The 19,763-nt window shown below is 43.9% G+C and overlaps 1 protein-coding gene across 4 annotated transcripts in view; it reads left to right on the top strand.

Moving 5' to 3' along the window:
* Positions 1-19,763, top strand: part of TSNARE1 (t-SNARE domain containing 1) — a 469,627-nt gene that overhangs the window by 85,535 nt on the left and 364,329 nt on the right. For all 4 annotated transcript variants that reach the window (XM_058029909.1, XM_058029926.1, XM_058029901.1 and 1 more), the window contains exon 4: positions 15,359-15,481. In XM_058029909.1, the coding sequence (XP_057885892.1) occupies positions 15,397-15,481 (85 nt within the window). In that variant the 5' untranslated portion in view covers positions 15,359-15,396. The remainder of the gene's footprint in view (positions 1-15,358; positions 15,482-19,763) is intronic.

Below are 19,763 nucleotides of genomic sequence, written 5' to 3'. Positions count from 1 at the left end.
TCTGATGGCTACAAAGGGCAGGAGGAAACAATTCTCAAATGTGGATCCTATTGTTTATGCAGAGTCAAGTTTCTAAAAAGAACCAAAGAAAAAAAAAAAAAAGGGACCACTGAGATTTGACAAGTGTGGATAGAGGATATAAAAAATCAAGTGCGGGTGTCTGCATTTCTACTCAATATTGCATCTCTGTGTAATGATGTTGGAACAGGAATTCCTGGGTGGTGGAAGTTCTGTAGGAATTGCTGTCACCAGCTGAGAGCAGGCACAGCAGAGCAGAGTCTGTCTCTCACCTCACCTCACCTCACCTTATTGGGACTTAAATATTTCTATACCTTATAACCACCTTAATTCACATTCATCCCTAACAGGGATGCAATTATATGACATAATTGCAGTTCTTTTTTGCAGAGCAGCAAAATGAAGCACAGCACAGATGGATCTTGTGCTCTTCATCAGGTGTGAACTTGGCTGCAGTTACTTCCTTGTGCCCATTCCTGCCTTTAGTCTCCAAAATGTGTTTAAATAAATTCATAAATTCACAGATGGATTATATTTTGTCTGCCTGGACACAGAAGGATGCTCAGCCATGAGCCCTTGGTATGTGATAGGTCTCTGTCACTGCTCTTCCTTTCTCCTTTCTCCTTTCTTTCCTCTCTTGGGTTATGGAGATCTGGTTATCTTCAAACCTGGCCCTTGGGGCTTGGTGTAACCTTGTTTAAATGTCAAGGCTTCTCCCAGTGTTTCCCCATGTTCTTCAGTCAGAGGTGGTGCATTCAATACCACACAATGTATTTTTGTTCTTCGCTTTTTCCTTCCTTCTTTTCACATTCCTGTTGCATTTTTGAGCCTGTGTAAGGTTTCAGGATGCACAACAGCCTGTGGCATGAAGTTCTTGCTCAATTAGACTTTACATGAGGGTTATTTTCTTTCTTTCATTCCTGTCTTCTCCTGAATTTACTTCATTACCCCACAGTTCTTGCACTGGAAGAAAAGGGAGGGAGGTTTGCTTTTTCCAGGTGACTCAGGAATTCATGGGGTGTTATTTTATGGGAATTCCCTGCAGTCCAACATTCTTTTCCCAGTCTGATGAGACATTGCTTTTTTAGTTCTTCTATTGCATTGGGAAGAAAGTGGTAGAATTGGTTAAAACATTGAAAAGACTGATGAAAATTATACATTTAAAAGTAAATTTCAGGGATTTTAATAAATCTGTTATATATTTTAGCTTCCCAGGAACTGCAAACTTCTCCCTCTCCCTCTCTCTGCTGAAAAGTAGGCACCTCCTATGTGTTTTGACTGGATCTCCACTCTTCACTTAAGTCTCTTCCAGTAGCTTGGGTGCACACTGAGAAGTAAGGGTCAGGTTTTTTTCCCAGGTAAAAAGTGATAGAAAAGAAGAAATAACCTTAAATTGTGGTAAAGGAGGTTTGGGTTGGCTATTAGGGAAAATTTCTTCACCAAAAGGCTTGCCAAGCATTGAAACAGGTTTCCCAGAGTAGTGGTGGATTCGCCATTCCTGGGGGAATTTATTAGACATGTGAATGTGGCACCTGGGCACATGATTTAGAGGTAGCCTTGGCAGTATCTGGTTGGACTCAATGATCTTAAAGGTCTTTTCCAACCCAAAAAATTCTGTGATTTAGGTGCCTTAATTTACAGCTGTTTCCCACTCTTCTGCCAGCCCAGAGGGCTGTGCATCACCAGCCAGGTGTCCCAGCCCCACCCAAGCCTTAGAGGACATGTGAGATGTATTTGGCACCCACGTTTTGACAAATGCACCCCACACTGCGCGACCTGTCTTCACCAGGATCTTACATACAGTTCACAGAGGAAAAATACACCCTCTTTCTTGGTGGAAAAACCAGCAGTCTGCATTTTTAAGGGCAACTCTTCTCTCCTGTGCAGGGCTTGCCACTGAGCTGTTTTGCCTCGGCTCGCTCGGGGCTTGGCATTGCTCTCGCTTGAGTCACGCGCTGGAGCCGAGCTGCTTCTCCTCCTTGATATTTGCTCTCGGTTCCCTTTGGTGCCATCATGTGCTACAAGAGCTCCTCAGCAGGAAGGAGGAGGCCTCCAGTGCCTGGTGAACTGTGAAATTGGCTGAAATGGGGCTTTTTAGGGTCTCTGGTTCATCACTGATTGGAAGCTGTGTCAGAGCAGACCTGACCAATGCTTTTCTCAACATGAGGGTGAATGTACCCCGAAATATCTGTCTGTCTCAGTTTGAAAAGCCAGGTGTCTGCTAAGGAAGGCAGGAGCCTCCCTTGAAATGGAAAATGCAAACCTCCTCCTTCCAAATCATTATAATTTTGAAATTAAGGAGCTCCTCGGCAAAGATATGGAAGTAGGAAAAACAGTTCTTTACTAGCAAAACTAAAAATACAAATGCAATAATACAAACAAAGCAACACTGACAGAGTCACAATATGCCCTGACACCCTGTGGGTCAGGTTGGTGGCACAGTCCCATTCTGTGGTGGCTCAGCCCTCCTGCAGTGCCCTGTTAGAGCAGGGATCCTGTAGAAGGATGGAGTTTTCCTCTGAAGGTCCAGGGGTGGTGAAGATGGGCCTGGTCTTCCTCTGGGAATCCAGTGGAGAAGAAAGCTGCTCCTCTAGGAATGCAGTAGGAAAAGGCTGCTCTGTTGTTCCACATCTCAGATTATACCCGGGTAGGAATGCTTGGCTCCTCTCCCTGGCCGGAGCATCTCCCAATGGGATGATGGAATTTTATCAGCCATGCAGTGACACTCACTGGTCCATTAACAGAAGATATCTCGCCAGAGGGAGGATTGGTTAGAAGAGATAAAGACATAAAGAAAACTGCCCAATTAACAGAAGATAACTGCCCCACATTTAACTGATGGCAAATAGAATAAACACCCCCAGCTCCATCTTTCAACCTAAGGCACTGTCATTAGGGTGAAAGAATGATGGGGAATGAATTTAGCTCTCCACAGGCTGCCTCAGGCTGGTAGCTGTCTCTGCTGTCTCACAAATGCTTGGTGAGTGCAGCTGGTCTGGAGAACACAAACTCCATTGACAGCACATATTTACACATCCAGATGTTCTGTGTTCACTGTCTTCTTGTCCTGGCCTGTAAAGCCTTCAAAGAAGGTGAAATCTCTTTTCTCTTGCTGTGCTAATCCTGTGCTCTCCTACCATGCTCTGCTGAAAGCAGGAGATGTGGCAGGAGGCTCAGCTCCATTGTGGAGCATCCCCACCTAATGAGGGTTGGGTGTTAGCATGTTTTCCAAGGATTTGTTGCTGTGTTTTTCTGCTTTGTCCCTCTGGTGAATGTCTGTGGTGAAAAACACCTCTACTGCTCGTTCCTCTTCAGTCCATGTTAATATTCATCCTGTTGCCTTGCTGCAAGCAGCCCCAGCAATTCCTTGCCTCCCTGTGACTGTTTCTACTGTGGGACATTCCTTTACTTTTCAAACAGTTTTTTAGATGTTTTTTTGTTTGAAAAGAAGGAAAGTTGAAATTAAGATAATGACAGTGCTCATCTTCCCTCCTGGCTTAGGGAGACTGCGTTGTGGTTTAAAAACATAGGCAGAAAGTCTGTGAACATCAGATTGGTGGAATATTAAGAACCACTTGAAATAATTAAGGGAACAACCACGTTCTCTTTCAGTGAGAGGTTGTGGCAAAACTGATTGAGTTGGAAAATTGACCATGGTTGTGTTTCCTCAAATATGTGCAATGAAAGGTTCACTGTAAGTTTTTTAGCAAATTCACTTTAGTCTGGTAGGAAAATTGGCTCACAGCCACTGCTGACTCTGGGCTATGATTCATGAAAATTTCTTCACCAATAGAGTAGTCAGGCACTGTAACAGGCTGCTCAGGGAGGTGGTGTAATCACCAACCAGGGAATTGTTCAAAAGGCTTGTGGAAGTGGCCCTTGGGGATTTGGTAGCTGTGAACATGGTGGTGTTGGGTTGATGGTTGGATTCAATGATCTTAGAAGTCTTTTCCATCATTATTCTGTGATCTGCTGATTAGATTTACACTGGACAAAACTAACTTGGGTCTTCTTCCATGATCTTGGTAGGAAACATGAAATGAAGATACCAAGTTGTTTTCTGTCTCTTGATGAATCACAGCCAAAGGTAGAAGTAGATTCTTTATTTCCCACTGGGCACTGCATCCTCACCAGACCATGCTGCTTCTCATTTACCCTTCTGCAAGGTTTATTTATAATGTGACTGGTAGTAAACACGGGTGGAAGTGAGAGCATATTCTGATTGTGTGTATTGAATAACAATATTTCTTCTTTGGGCAGTGGAAACGAGTTATGCTTGTTGATGGGGGAGCAGGATCCTGGGATTTAGGAATCTATTACTTTATTAATTCACCCATTTTGCCCTGCATCTTCCTTCCCTCAGCAATTGCAGCTCTGTCTATCAAGATGTTCCCGAGGACTCGGAATTTGTTGCCATCCTCAGATGCATTTTTCATTATTCTGTTGAAATCCAATATAAATTTATAAATGCCATTTCTAATTTTGTTAAGCTGACCTAGTGTGGTGCAGTTGGTCTCTGTCCATTCGTGCGTGTACATCTTTTATAATTAATAAGTTTACTCTAACGTCAGAGTAGCAAACTAGACACCAGTTCCCTCTTCCCTGTGTTCCTCCTCCCTGTTTTTTATTACAGCGAATAGACATTAATATTCATCTTTTGTAACCAGTGAAAAGGCGGATGAAACCTGGATTTTGAACTGACTGGAAATTTAATTTTGCTGTTCACTGAAATATGTAATACTTCTGTGTTTGTCTAGCATATGGATAGATTGAGACTGTTCTACATGCAAGGTTCACAAAAAATAGACAGCATGGCACAAAAAAGCAAATAGAAGAAGGCAATACAGGTAAAAAGTAGAAATAAAACCCTTGAGGTAGAAGCAACAGAGTTTTGAAGCATTTGTACTTGGGCAGTTCAGAGTTTGAAGTTGTCTAGATCATCTTCTTCAGGAGCCAGAAGAAATGTTTAACTGTTGTAATAATGTCAGCTTAAAAAATAGGAAGAGTGACATCACATCTTGATCAAAATGAGCTCAGAGTGACCTGGCACTAAGTCATGGTAAGGCCTGGAACAGCAGAAAACATTACACACAGCTCAGTGCCCAAAAGATCTCTGGTCTCCCAAAGACTCAGGAGGCTCCTTTTCTCTTGGTCTTGAATTCCTCAGTATCAGGGAAGCCTGATTGCTTCTCCAGCAGTGAAGATATTTGGGTTGCAAGGCCTGGCCTTGCCTGTGCCATCACTCTGTCGTTTATCACCCTCAGCTGCTGCTTTGGGGAACCAAACTGTCTCAGGGTGTGCTGCCTTGTGTTCTGAGGGTGGAATGCATCCTTCTTTCCATGGCATCTGTGATCCTTTTGGTGGAAGACTTTTTCTAGCAGGTAGTTTTGCTCTCCAGAAGTTTACGTACCTTAAAGTGGAGGGAGTGGTAGAGTCTATGAATCTGAAATTCCCAAGGTAAACAAAACATATCCAGCCCTTCTTCTTGGCATTTGCCTAAGGCCAGCCTGTGTCTGGTGCAGGATTTGAAGCCTGTCTTCTGTTCTCTTGTGAGAAGATGTGAAGACAGGTAAGTGTGGAAGGAGAGTCTGTTCATTGAAGTGGCAGCTGGGACTGACATGAAAGGAGGACAGCAAGCCTCCAGATTGCTTTCCTTGCCTCTGTTCTTCGTGTCTGACGTGCAGACATTGGTGCAACGTGAAATGTGTGCAGACAACTTGCACCCACCCCTTCTAAACTCTATTGCTTGTGGTTTCCTTCTGCTTTATGTTTCGTGTCAGTCCATCAGATGTGAAGCCCTCTGACATCAACAGGAGGTGCTGGGTGAAGGCATCCAGAGCTTGGTGGGGTTGGAGGTGCCTTCTGATGGGCAGGAAAGGGTCTGTCCTACCTGATGGGTGCTGCTGTAGCTGCAAACCTTGGGGATGACTGGGTGATGAAAGAAGGGGTTAGACAGGAACTGTTCCTGGTGGCTTTGCATGGCGTTGCTGAGCTGGGTGAAAAATGAGCTTGAGCAAAGGCTGCAATCAGATGTGCTGAGAGCAGCCAGAGCTCTTGGTGTCATTGCAATTAGAGGCACAGTGAGCCAGCTGTCTCTGCTTGTGGCTCGGTGTATATCTCCATAAAATGTCATGAGTGTCTTATCTCGCAGCCTGTCCTGATCCTATCTGTTCCTGGGACAGAATGCTCTGCTCCTGGAGACATCTACAGTGGCAGCAGGGAGGAGAAATCAAATCCATTGGGAAGCAATCAGGTGCTTTCCTCAAATAAGGGCTTTGATGAGGAAGAACGCAAAAAAGAGAATTTTTGTCATTCTTTCTGAGCAAGACAAATTTTTGTCTTTCTTTCTGGAGAAGAGCAGGAACAGCTCATTCCTGAGATAATCTCTGCTGGTTTTACTCTGCAGCTACTCCACGGCGCCTCCGTGGGCGTTCGCTTTGCTCTGCCGTGAGCTTCACTGGAGGAGGGGAGGCAAGAGCACAGTTCAAGCGATTGAGTCAGGCTGTTCACAGTCATCGCTGATGTCACACCAGTCAAGCACCTCAGAAGTGTCTCTAGAAGCTTCTGGAAGCCTGTTTAATTTGTACAAGGTTATGGATATGATGCCCCTGGGAGGTTTTGTTGTTGTTATTTTTTTTTGTTGTTGTATTTTGTGTCTTGTCAACCTAGGCTAGACAGTGAGGTCCTCAGGCTGTGGGGACCGAGATGACTTCATCCTCCAAGGACCTTCCATCAGCTTTAGAATTCATCTGGGAAGCAAAGTGTGAGGAAATATCTGTACTGCTGCACTCCCAGCCCTGCTGCAGGCTGGGCATTGCTCCTGACCACCCACCCTCCTGCCAGGCATTTCTGCAGGTCCTGAGCTCTGCTTGCCTGCCCAAAGCCACCCAGGGACATGACACTAATATTACAAACTCCGCAAAAGATCCAGAAGGAAATAAATTAACTCAAAGTCATCCCCTCCAGCCACTCTGATTGACTTCTGACAGTTGTGTTATGAGGCACTCGGGGATTTGTGAAATGACACGAACTCAAAGCTAAAACCATTGAGTGAAAACCCAACAAAACAAAACAAGGTGATTCCATAGCAGAGCTTGTTCATAAGTTCAGGCTCTGGGAGAAAGAGGAAAGAGACATTTTCCCAGGTAAATTCAGGTAAATTGAGTTCTGGTTTTAATAATTGAGAAAAAACTCTAAGGAAAGAAGCTGGAAAGCAGAATATCTATGACACAAGTGACAGAGTCAACCCTAAGCAGAAGGCTTTGCAAATATGCCCTTTGATCTCACGACTTCAAAAACTTCCATATTCACCAAGTTATTCCTGGCTGAAGATGTCCCAGCTCATTGCATGAGGGTTGTTCTAGACCTTTAAAAGATTCCTTTTTAATTTTATTTTTATAATTATTCTGTGAGCCTCTAGTACTCTACCAACAGGAGAGCTCTGCCCATTTTACAGGCAGGGAAGTGGAGGCAGCTCTATGGAAAGCAAGGAAATTCTGAGTATTCTTCCTTGTGGCTCCTGTGTAAACAAAACTCCCAGTGAGAAATGAAAGGAGGTCAACCTTTTTAGTTCATCTGAGGGAAGGTTAAAAGGCAAAAGAGAGATCAAACAGCAAAATTCAGGGGTTGGGAAGACACAGCTCTCCTAACAGTGGCTGGGGATGGTCCTTCCTTAACTGGAGCCTCAGAGAGGCTCTTATGGGAAGAGTGACCTGCGCTGGCCAGAGGCTCAAGGGGTTGATGTGTAAAGATGATTTATGTGAAATTATCTGCAAGCTCTTTATGAAGGTCAGGCTGGTCAAAGGATTTTATCTGGTTAAAAAACCTCAGAAAAAATATGTCTCAGGTGGGCCATCCAGAAATTGAGGTGTCATCATTAAAGAGTTCTGAAGCCCCCAGGGAAGGCGCTTCTCCGTCAGCAAGGTGGTGTTGGAGCTGGGAATGGAGCACCTGGACAGGACACAGAGGGGGAGCTGTGTGAACCCAGTGAAGGTCAACAAGTGCAAGTTCCTGCACCTGGGTCTGGACAATCCCAAGCACAAGCACAGGCTGAGCAGAGAATGGATTGAGAGCAGCCCTGAGGAGAAAGACATGGGGCTGTGGGTGGATGAGAAGCTCAGTGTGACCCAGCAACGGTGCTCTGGCAGCCCAGAAAGCCAAACCTGTCCTGGGCTGTGTCAAAAGCAGGGTGGGCAGCAGGTGAGGGAGGGGATTCTGAACCTCTGGTCTGCTCCGGTGAGAGACCTGGAGTTCTGGGGTCATCAACATAAGAAGGATGTGGAGCTGCCTGAGTGAGTCCAGAGGAGGGCACAAAGAGGATCAGAGAGCTGGAGCAGCTCTGGAGAGAGGCTGAGAGAGCTGGGGCTGTTCAGCCTGGAGAAGAAAAGGCTCCAGGCAGAGTTCAGAGCCCCTTCCAGAGCCAGAGGGGGCTCCAGAGGAGCTGGAGAGGGACTTTGGACAAGGAGTAATGGCTTCAAACTGAAATAAAACTGTCTTACATTTAATATTAGAAGGAAATTCTGTATTCAGAGGGTGGTGAGGCCCTGGCACAGGTTTTTCAGAGAATCTGTGGCTGCCCCATCCCTGGAAGTGCCCACAGTCAGGCTGGATTTGGCTTGGAGCCATTCTTCTGAGTTTGGTGGGACAGGCAAACTTGCTGAGGGTACACTGCCCCCTCATTCAGGTCATCAATGGAGATGTTAAACAGGACTGGACCCATTATTGAGTGGTTTTATCACCTCCAGGTGCAAGAAGATCTTTCTCCATGGTGCCTGTTCCCAGAGGTTCTCTATCCTTCCTCATAGGCTCTCCCAATGTCTCCGTTCATCTCTCCAGCTTTGGTTTAGATCTATTCCCTTGTCTCGCTCAAAAAGAATGGAAATAATGTTTTCCTCCCTGTGTCTTTGCAGCAGCCTTGCAGAATTGAAGGATTGAGTCTTCCCATCAATCTTCACTTCTGTAGGAAAAGCAACCCCATTTACTCAATCTTTCCTAGGCTATGTTTTCTTGACCTGTTGTCATTCTCCCAGTTCCCTCCAGACTCTCTTCAGTCACTGACAATAAAAATCTTTGCTGCAGAATTTGTTGCTTACAGCTGAGAATCCACAGTGTGGGGTCAAGCAGAGGGTTTGCTTCCCTTGTTGAGAAGATTGTAGTCCCATTTGCACAGCCCCTGTTACAGGAAATGTCACTGCAGATCTGTGTTCAGCTGGAAGCCTGTGGCATCCATCCATCCATCCATCCATCCATCCATCCATCCATCCATCCATCCATCCATCCATCCATCCTTCCATCCATCCATCCATCCATCCATCCATCCATCCATCCATCCATCCATCCATCCATCCATCCATGCAGCACTGGCCAGCAGCTCCCCATCCCCTGTTGGTGCTCTCCTTTGTTCTTTCTACATTCAGGCCCCTGCAGTCAGCCTGGATTGTGCAGAGCCTCATTTTCTTTGTTGAACATTCCTTCTGGTTTGTTAAGATTGTTCTGGAGGCTGGAGCTGTCATCTCACTCCCCTGTTGGGTGCTGTGTGTGCACTGGATGAGGATAAATCCGGTTCCACCACCCAGCTCACTGCTCAAAATACTCATGGAGAGAGCAGAGCTTGGTGGACACCACCCAGACTGTTCTTTGGGTAGGACAACAGTCCACTGGGCATGTTTAATGGTGGAAGAGAGTAGGTTTAGATTAGGTATTAGAAAAAAATTCTTTACAGTGAAGGATCTGAGGCCCTGGCACAGGTTGGCCAGAGGAGCTGTGGCTGCCCCATCCCCGTAGTTGTTCAAGGCCAGGTTGGATGGGGCTTTGAGCAACCTGGTCCAGTGCAAGGTGTCCCTGCCCATGACAGGGGGTTGGAAGTAGAGGGTTTTTAGGGCCCTTCAAACAGTTCTGTGATTCTATGATTTTCTACTTAAAAAGAAAAATAAATTGCTATACCTACTATCAATTTCTTTGGCCATGCAGACATGAGACCATAACAGGCACCCACTGTCTGCTAATTTCTATAAAGATTTGAAGCTTGGTTTGATATGACTTCTTGCCAGCTGCATAGTGGCTGGCAGTTCTGGTTTTCACCCTACTTTCAGTGGCTTTATTCCACTGTCTTTACAGGAAATTAGAAAAAAAAAAAAAAAAAACAAACTGGTGGATTTGCAATTTTCTTACCCTTTTCTCCACCGGTTTAGTAAATAGGCACAGTAAGGACCCTCCAGTCTGCCAGGAGGGCCATGAATGGCTCTGATGCTGTTTCAGGCATCACAGGAGGAGAATTGCAGAATCCCACAGGCGGGAAAGAACATCTGAAGGTCATCTTGTCCCACTCCCTCCTGAGAGCAGGGTCACCTGGAGCAGGTTTCTCTGGCACCTGGTCACTCAGGGCTTGAACATCCCCAAGGATGGGGACCCCACAGCCTCTCTGTGCAGCCTTATGATGTTTGATGACTCTTACTATTAAAAAAACCCACAAAATAAGCAAAAAAGCCGCTCCAACCCCAAAACAAGCAGTTTTTTTTTTCTTTTTTGAAGTGGAATTTCCAGTATTTCAATCCCTCTTACCTTTTGTCCTGTTAAGACCGTTAAGAGTCTGGCTCCATCATGTTTGTTTATTTCCATCAGACATTGAGAAAGTTTAATACCACCACATCCTTCTCTTCTCCAGGGTGAAGAGCCCCAGCTCCCTCAGCCTTTCCTCATCCCATCCTTTCACCATCTTTATGGTCCCTCACTGGATTCTCTCCAATATGTCCATGTCTCTCCTCCTTCCCCACTTTTTTCCAGTATTGTCTGGAAATAAATGTTCCAGCTCATGTCTTTCTCAGCCAATCTCAACTTTAAATATAAATAAATTGTCTAAAGTGCTGTTGTGGTTGAATTCCAGCTGGCAAATAAGTTCCACACAGCCACTCCCTCCACAGTCCCCAGCAGGTTGATGGAAATGAAGTGGATGAGTAAAAGTGAGAAAGCTTGTAGGTTTAAATAAGAATGGTTTAATTATTGAGATGTAATAGTAAAATAATAATAGGTATTATTATTATTATTATTGTTATTATTATTATTATTATTATTATTATTATTATTATTATTATTATTATTATTATTATTATTATTATTAATTCCATTATGAAATCTCACCTTTCATTCCCACCACTAATGCTGCTCATCCAAATGTCTCTAAATGGAAACTGATGGATGTAGAGCTCTAAAATTTAATTTTGCCTGCATGGTTTTACTTGCCAATATCTTTCCCAGTCCAAGAGATATGGACAAACTCTTTCCTTGAAATCCTACATCTTGCTACTCTAGTCAGGCATGATTGGGTTGTATACAGGATATACAAAGCAAGTACCTAATTTCATTAAATTACAAATTCATGCCCCTTTTTAGTCTGGCTTGGATGTGTTTATTTTTTTATTTGTATTTCAGTTGATGAGGATAAAGCTGTGATAAAAGGTTTTTTTCTTCTTTCTTATTCTTTTTTTTTTTTTCTGTGTCTAGTAGGTTAGGAAATGCTTGTTCCAATTTGTACAAACTGCCTTCACAGTAAATTGGACAACTTTCCCTGAGGAGCAGTAGACAAAAGACTTGGGAAGTGCCATGGGGATGGGGAGGGAAATGCTTTTATTGCCAATCAAATTAAAGGCGTTTAGATCGGCTCTTAAATTTTCTTGTAAATATATTACTGTGGGGTAAGAATTTGACTCCAGAGCTGTATGAATAAGGGATATTTCAATAGCTTGGTAGGATGGGGTGGGAGGTGGCTGCTGCTAAAAAGGTTTGGTTAAGCTGCAACCAAATATTTCATTTTCAATTCTTTCTATTTTTCCTCCCTTACAAGGAGAAAAAGCTTTAAAATGGAAACACGTCCTGAAAATGATAAATCAACATTAAACACTTGGAGTGCTCTAAAACTCCCCTTCTCTCCCCCTTTCACACCACTCTGTTGGAGAAAAAATAGATGCATTCACTGTTTGCCAAAACAACACTTGCCCAGTTGTAATCAAGGCATTTTACAACAGGGTGGAGACTTTCCCTCCGTGTTTGATGTCTGTGGCCTTGGGGAAGTCATGGCAAGAAATGTTTCCACCTGCTTATCTCTAAAGAGAGAGGGTGAGTCAGGAAAAATCTGTGTACAGAGGCTGTTTTCAAGCTCTTTAGTTGTCCCAAATCCCTGCAGTGATCTTAAACTGTGGGAGAAAAAGAAAATATTCCTTATTTCTGCCCAAAAACTTTCTCATAACTGTCTTCCATGTGCCCATATTTTCCCAGGTAAATTTTGGATCTTGGGTTGCATTTTGTGATGAAGGTTGTGCTGGTAGTTCTGAGCTCACCTGAGACCTGGGAAAGCTGGGGTTTGTTCCCAAGTCCATCACAGACAAGTCTTGTAGGCTTTAGTGGTTGTGATCAAGAATTTCCACCAAGGCACCGCAGAATCACAGAATGGTTTGGGTAGGGAGGGACATCAAAGATCCTTTTCTTCCAGCCCCTCGCCATGGGCAGGGACACCTTCCACTATCCCAGGGTGCTCCAAGCCCTGTCCAACGTTGCCTTGGGTGCTTCCAGGGATGGGAGAGCCACAACTTCTCTGGAAAACTTGTTCCAGGGCCTCACCACCCTCTGAATATAGAATTTCTTCCAAATATCCAATCTAAACCTACTCTCAGTTCATAGCCATTACTCTTTGTCTTACCACTCCATGCCCTACTAAAAAGTCCCTCTCCACCTCTCCTGCAGACCCTCCTGAGCTACTGGAAGTTGCTCTAAGGTTTCCTGGGAGAAAGTGCAATTGTAGGGTGTATTCCCATGGAACTCATGGTTAAAGTAAAATTTTAGAGTGTATTTCCATGGAACTCATGGTTTAAGTACAGTTGTAGGGTGTATTTCCATGGAACTCACGGTTTAAGTACAGTTGTAGGGTGTATTTCCATGGAACTCATGGTTTAAGTACAGTTGTAGGGTGTATTTCCATGGAAGTCATGGTTAAAGTACAATTGTAGGGTGTATTTCCATGGAACTCATGGTTTAAGTACAATTGTAGGGTGTATTTCAATGGAGTTCATGGTTTAAGTACAGTTGTAGGGTGTATTTCCATGGAACTCATGGTTTAAGTACAGTTGTAGGGTGTATTTCAATGGAGTTCATGGTTTAAGTACAGTTGTAGGGTGTATTTCCATGGAACTCACGGTTTAAGTACAATTGTAGGGTGTATTTCCATGGAGTTCATGGTTTAAGTACAGTTGTAGGGTGTATTTCCATGGAACTCATGGCTGTGCAGCTTTGATGGATTGTTTTGCTGTTGTGTGTCTTGGCTTACAAGTTTGCCCCTTGCTTCCTCCTGTTTGTTCCATTTCCTGTCTCCTTCAAGCACACTCCAACACACACCTTCACCTTTTCTCTGACTGCTCAGGCTCTCACAGCTCAAATTCCACAAGTTTGGGCTGACGGCTGTTTCCCTAAAATGAAGGATTTCTGCCCTGGGGGCACCTGCAGCCTGGGATGCCAATTATGTGTGTGCGTGGCACACTGAGGCTGGCAGGGGAAGCTGCACTCTGGATTTTCTCCACTTTTAATGGATTTAGCTCCCAACCATTGCTCTGTCAAGGCAATTGCACTTTCATCCTCTTTTCATGTGTCTGGCCCAATTAAGGGAGGATGGTGAGTGATTTCTTTTGGTCCCAGAGTTCCGCTGTCTGGTGAATCTCAGTGCTGATTTTTTTTTTTTTTTTTTTTTTTTTTTTTTTTTTTTTTTTTTTTTTTTGCTTGGTTTTGAAAGTCTGAAAGGAAAAAAAAAGGAGAATGAAGTACAACAGGTGCCTGCGGCCATCAGGCTGTTCCCAGTACAGTGCAGAACTGGGATTTTCTGGTGCTTTGCTTTGCATGGAGGACAAACCAAAGGAATAGCAGCAAGTATAAGTATCAGTGCACCCCAAAATAGACTTTTCCTCAGTATCTGTCAATTAGGACATCATGTAACACCTGGTCATGTACCACAGAAAGTGGAGGCCCCTGCCAGCTCTCTGTCAGAGGGAAAAAGTCTGGTCCAGAACATGAGAAATTTGAATATCCAAGCCCAGAATGAAGCATCACAGCTCATGTCATCCAGCCTAACACCCCAGCATCTTTCTCAGTGCAAGAAAGACATGGAACAGTTGGAGCAGGACCAGAGGAGCCACAAAATGATCAGAGAGATGAAGCAGCTCTGCTGTGAGGAAAGGCTGCACAGCTGGGGTTGTTCAGCCTGGAGAGGAGAAGGCTCTGGGGATTCCTTGATGCAATATTTAATATAAGACAGACTTTTTAGCAGCACCTGTAGTGATAGGACAGTGGTTTTTAACTAAGAAAAATGGTAGATACAGAGTAGTTATAATGAAGAATTTTAGTTTATGGTGAGATGAGTAAAATACTGGAACTTCACTGGAAATATTTCAGACTAAAGTTGGACTGGATGACCTTTAAGGGTCCCTGCCAAGCCAAACCATTTTGATTTTGCCATCTCACCAAAAGTGTTGCTATTCTTGCAAGATTGTAACTTTTTTTTTGTGGTAGAAACACCAGTCTGGGGTGGTTTTGTCTTAGCCTTGGTGTAAGAAAGCAGCGGCTGGGTTTGGTCCTGTATAATTTCCCAGCGCATGCAGCACCTTTATCTCTTCTCTTCCTTTGCTGCCATCATCTCCGTGCCTTTGAGCTGAACTATTTTGATACAAAAGCCCTGGACACTGTTGAAATGCTGGAGGATGTCTGGTGAGGCATTTCTGTGGATAAGGAGGAAGAAGTTGTCTTCCCCTGGTTGCTGCATTTATTTCATTCTGCTGCTGCTTCCTCAGGCCTTGCAGATTTTTTTTTTTTTTTTTAACCAGCAAGGCAAAATAAATCTGGCTCCAATATTTCTGCTGGAGGCCCAAGAGCTTATAACAGCAAACTGTCTCTTTTGAGAGTTCATCAGGGCTGCAGTGTGATGGATAAACTCCAGCCAGCTGTGTACTGGTAATGTTCCAGGAGACAGCATCACCTTTTTTTTGATCGAGTGTTTAAGTCTTTACCTTCCAGCTCAGGATCTCAAAGCACTTTGTGAACAGCAAGGAATTAAAAGTTGCCCTGAATCAGTGGAGAAAATGAGACGCAGGGAGGTCAAATGACTTACTTGCCCTCAAAACCATTTGCAGTCCAGAACACCTGGATTTTAGTGCTTTTAATTTTTTTGCAGGTGGGCATCCTGAAGTTTGGAGATTGCTCTGTGTCTTTTATTTTCCTTCTCAGTCCTATTTTTTCCTTAGGCTACTGGGGTTTAACTGACTTTTAACAGGGCTATGCCTGTCTTTTTTTTTTTTCTGTTTTTTAGGTTTGGAGTGCAATCCAGCATCCATCACTATCCAGAAAATGTCTTATGGATCCATTGATGGGAGTGGATTTGGGAGCAGGAACCCATTTGGAGGCCCTTCCAGACAAGGCTATCAACCTCTAGGTGAAGTATTGATCCCCTGCTGTAATTTATTCCACCTGAGGGCTGAAGTTTGACTTGCTCAGGTTCACTGTGGCTGCTGTGTAAATGTCACACCCTCACCAGGGGTCATTCCTGACGCCGATTTTCAAAGGTGAAACCCAAACGTTTGCATTTTGATCTGTGTGATTGAGGCCTGACCACGCTCAGAATTTGAGGCTGTGGCATGGGGGAGCAGCACTAATGAGGGTTTTGGAGGGAATTTTGGGGAACCAGAAGGAGAAATGCAGAATATTCCCTAAAGTGGCTTGTGTCTTTTGTCATCTCCCCATCACCTTCACAAGAAGTTTGTCTCAATGGCTGTTCTCAGGCTGGCAGATGGAGGGAGTAGATGAGAGGATGTACAAAATGCAGTGGGCTGTGCTTTCCCACAGGATAACATTGACGTGGAAGCTGCTTGAATTTGGGAAACATGCTTGGATGTGGCAAACAGGATCAAAAACTCACTCAGGAAATGCTGAAACCTTAAACAGTGGCTTGAAAATGGCCCTGGATTCTCTCTTTGTGTTGTTTTTTTAAGCAGAGGCCAGACCAGCTCTAGGGTTGATCTGGGCTTATCTAGTCTGGCTTTGAGCAAGTATTTTTATCTGGAACTTATCCTTCATTTTGTTCCTGGATCTGGCTTGCTGTGGTAACAAGGGAAAAGGGTATCTTTTCCTTTTTTCACTAGGGAAGGACATCACCACACTCTCCACTAGCCTTTGATTTCAATACTCACTAACACAGCCTGATTTGGTGTTCATGTTTTGAGGGTTGCAAATGTTCTTTGGGAACATTTTTTTGTTTCATAAATAGTGGTTCTCCCTGGATGGAAATATATATATTTTTAAAAAGCAGAGGTTTCTCTTGGCTTTCTCTCTTCTTAGAAATTTGGGTTTAATTTTGATTTTTTCTTTCTTTGAATAGGAAGAAGGTATTGAAGTAAGTACAAGTTGTCTGTTCAGTTGTAAATAGTGATTTTTTAGGCTATTCTTCAAGGCAAAATTAAAGGCATAAAAGCAAGGAAGAATGGGATACTTGGGCACAATCAAAGAACCGTAAGAAAACAGAATTGAAATGTGGATTAGACAAACAATGGATGTCAATGCATTGTAGCTTTGATTTAAAAAAAAAAATCATAAAAAAATGTTTATTGTGCTGTATGAAAGAGCCTCTGTTTTTAATACAAATTCACAGAATAACTCAAGACACTTGAAATCTCTAAATATTTGAAGACATCCCTTATTTTTCCCAGCTTGTCCTCAGCTTGGCAGCTGAAGCCACCCTTAGTGGATGGCAAAGAGGAGCTGGTGTGGAAAATTCAGTTATTTTGAAACTGCCACAGTGTGTTGTCTGCCCAGCAGAGCCTGTTGGTGCTCTGGGTTATGGCTTAGACTTGAGAGCTGGTTTCCCCTCCAGGCTTGCGCACATCCTGTCTGGTGGCATTGCCATGGATGCATCTCCAGGGTCCTTCAGTGTGGATTTTGCCAACAAGCCAAAATTGGTTGGTCCCTTAGCTAAGCATCCATGTGGAAAAGATTGCAAGGGGAGGGACCTGTTTGCATTGGCCAAGGCTCCTTGGAGAAGTTTCCTTTCTCTGTGTCTCAGTCAGAAGTTTGTTCAACCTTGAGAAATGAAGGTTTAGGAGAGACCTTTTCGTTTTGTTCCAGCATTTAAAAGGTGGCTACAAATGACATGAAGATTCTCTTTTCACATGGCAAAGATGTGGAGTATTGGGTGCAGGTTACTCCTGGGGAGATTATCAGAGACTCAGACAAGAGGAAAATGTTTTGCAATGAGAGCAATCAGCCTTTAGAATAAGGTCCCCAGAGAAGTGGTGGATTCCATGTGACGGTGTTCACAGGGGTCTGAGGGTGAGGGAAGAGACGAGGATCTCACTCCATGTTTCAGAAGGCTTGATTTATTATTTTATGATATATATTACATTAAAACTATACTAAAAGAATAGAAGAAAGGATTTCATCAGAATGCTAGCTAAGAATAGAATAGCCAAGAATGATAACAAAGGTTTGTGGCTCGGGCTCTCTGTCTGAGCCAGCTGGGCTATTATTGGCCATTAATTAGAAACATCCAACATGGGCCAATCACAGATCCTCCTGTTGCATTCCACAGCAGCAGATAATCATTGTTTACATTTTGTTCCTGAGGACTCTCAGCTTCTCAGGAGGAAAAATCCTAAGGAAAGGATTTTCCATAAAAGACATCTGTGACAATTCCTGAATGCTGGACAATTTTAAAGTTCATCTGGATGGAGTGCTGGGCCATCTTGTCCAGGCTGTGCTTTTGCCAGGAGAGGTTGGATCAGATGATCCTTGAGGTTCCTTTCCAACTTGGCATCCAGTGATTCTGTTCCATGCTCATCTGAACCTGTGTCCCTTTGCCACAGAAGATGGACACTTTGGATGCCTTTTGTCACAACATCCCCAAATATTCCATTAATTAAGTACCAGGAGAGGGTAATGCAGCACTAATTATCTGCCTCCTGCTCCTGGACAATGGATGACTGGCTTGCGAAGAAAAATTGCCTTTTGTATTAGATCATGGTGTGGCTGGAACAAAGCATGGCCTTCCCACCAGCATTTGTGTCTCTGCTCTCAGCAGGGACAGACCTTAATGGGAATGTTCTGTGTGTGCTTTAAACCTCCCCCTCTCTTTGTAGATAATAAATAAATCAAACCAGGTGTCCCTGCAGGTAAATGTCCAACAGTGGTCCAGTGATAATATTCAATATCCAACAGAAAACCCTGAGATACAGCAGCAATAAAGGTGTTGGGGGTGGAATTGCTTCATCTGTAATACAGAGAGCAAAAAAAAGAGGGCTCAGGTTTAGTTTGGTTTTGTTTAATGAGGGGTGATACTGCCATGGGGGTTTCCTCTGTGCTTATGCATCTGTTTGCCTTGGCTCTGCTTCTTCCATGCTCAATCCAAATGTGCAGCCAGGATGGGAAAGTTTAATTATTTGAAAGTGATCCCCTTGGCTCTGGGCTGGTGTGATGATGGATGGACTCAGAGCCCGTCCTCAGGCCATGTGGAGGTTAATGCTGCTGACCAGCCTAATTAGGGAGATCCACAGACTCCATCTGCAGAGTTTGGGGAGGATCCCGAGGCAGTGATTTTGGAAATTTGGTTTGCCCTGCACACCTTGGTGTCAGAAAACTCTAGTTCAGACTCTGGTTTTGATTGTGGATATCCAGGATTTCTTGGGCAAAACAAAACCAACTTTTTTTTTCAATATTATTATTTTAATATTGACAGGTTTTAGGAGGAGGGAGAGAGAAGCTCAGCAGAGCTCAGATGTTCTGTGGCCTCAACCAAAGAGCACCCTAAGGTGTGTCACAAGCAGGATCACCAGCATTACCTGGTGTATTTTGTATTTTGTATTTTGGGGGTTTGGTTGTCCCACAGCCACTGAGGGACAGCCAGGAGTGGCAGGAGGTGGCATAATCCATGTCCCTGCTTTGCAGCTGGGAGTTACAACCTCCTCCAACAACATCTGCTTCTCATATCCTCATTCTGATGCCCAAAATCATTGTAAATCCATGTGTTCCCCTGTTTCTTTGTAGGAGTTTCTCTGGGCTTCGTCTGGGCATTGGTGTTGCATGGACAAATTAGAAAGCAGGGTTGTTGTTTCTTTTTTCTTTTTGCTTTTTGCTTTAAGTTTAAACCTGAGAAATGGAAAATATTGACTTAAAAATACTCCTTTTTAAGCAATGTGACATGTCTAAGATAAACAGAGAGCAAACACTGTACAGCAGTAGAGAACTCTGGATCCTCCTATGTGCAACCTGCACTCTCTACCATGCTCAACCTACCTTCCCAAAGCCATCTTTTTGTGGGGAAAATGAACAAAACCTGCCTTACACGAGGAGGCATATAGGTCAGGGAATTTAAATAGCTTGGATTAAAATGCCACAAGACAGGAAATTTTTAACACTGCTTTTATTAACCTTACTGTAACCTGGACATTAAATGCCAGCTCTGAAAAGGTAAGGTTAATTTCATATTCCAGCAGTGCATTGCTTCCAGGTGAGCTCAAGGGACTGCTGGGTCAGTGCTTAATTTGGCTGTGACTTCATTTAGACCATTTCCCCCTCAGTTTCTCCTGAAGATTTTGTGTGGGACTCTGGCCAGGGTTGTACTCAAGATATATCACACGTGAGTCTTTCTCCTGGTTGGATAAGGTTGGTTATCTTGTCACTGAACAGAATGAGATTGGTCCCTGCAAGTTGTCCTTGGCAGTGTTCTC

This window comes from Melospiza georgiana, chromosome 1 (assembly GCF_028018845.1).
Source record: "Melospiza georgiana isolate bMelGeo1 chromosome 1, bMelGeo1.pri, whole genome shotgun sequence".
NCBI classification, from domain to species: Eukaryota; Metazoa; Chordata; class Aves; order Passeriformes; family Passerellidae; genus Melospiza; species Melospiza georgiana.
The sequence above is the reverse complement of the archived record's forward strand: the minus strand, read 5'-3'. Positions and strand labels throughout refer to the sequence as shown.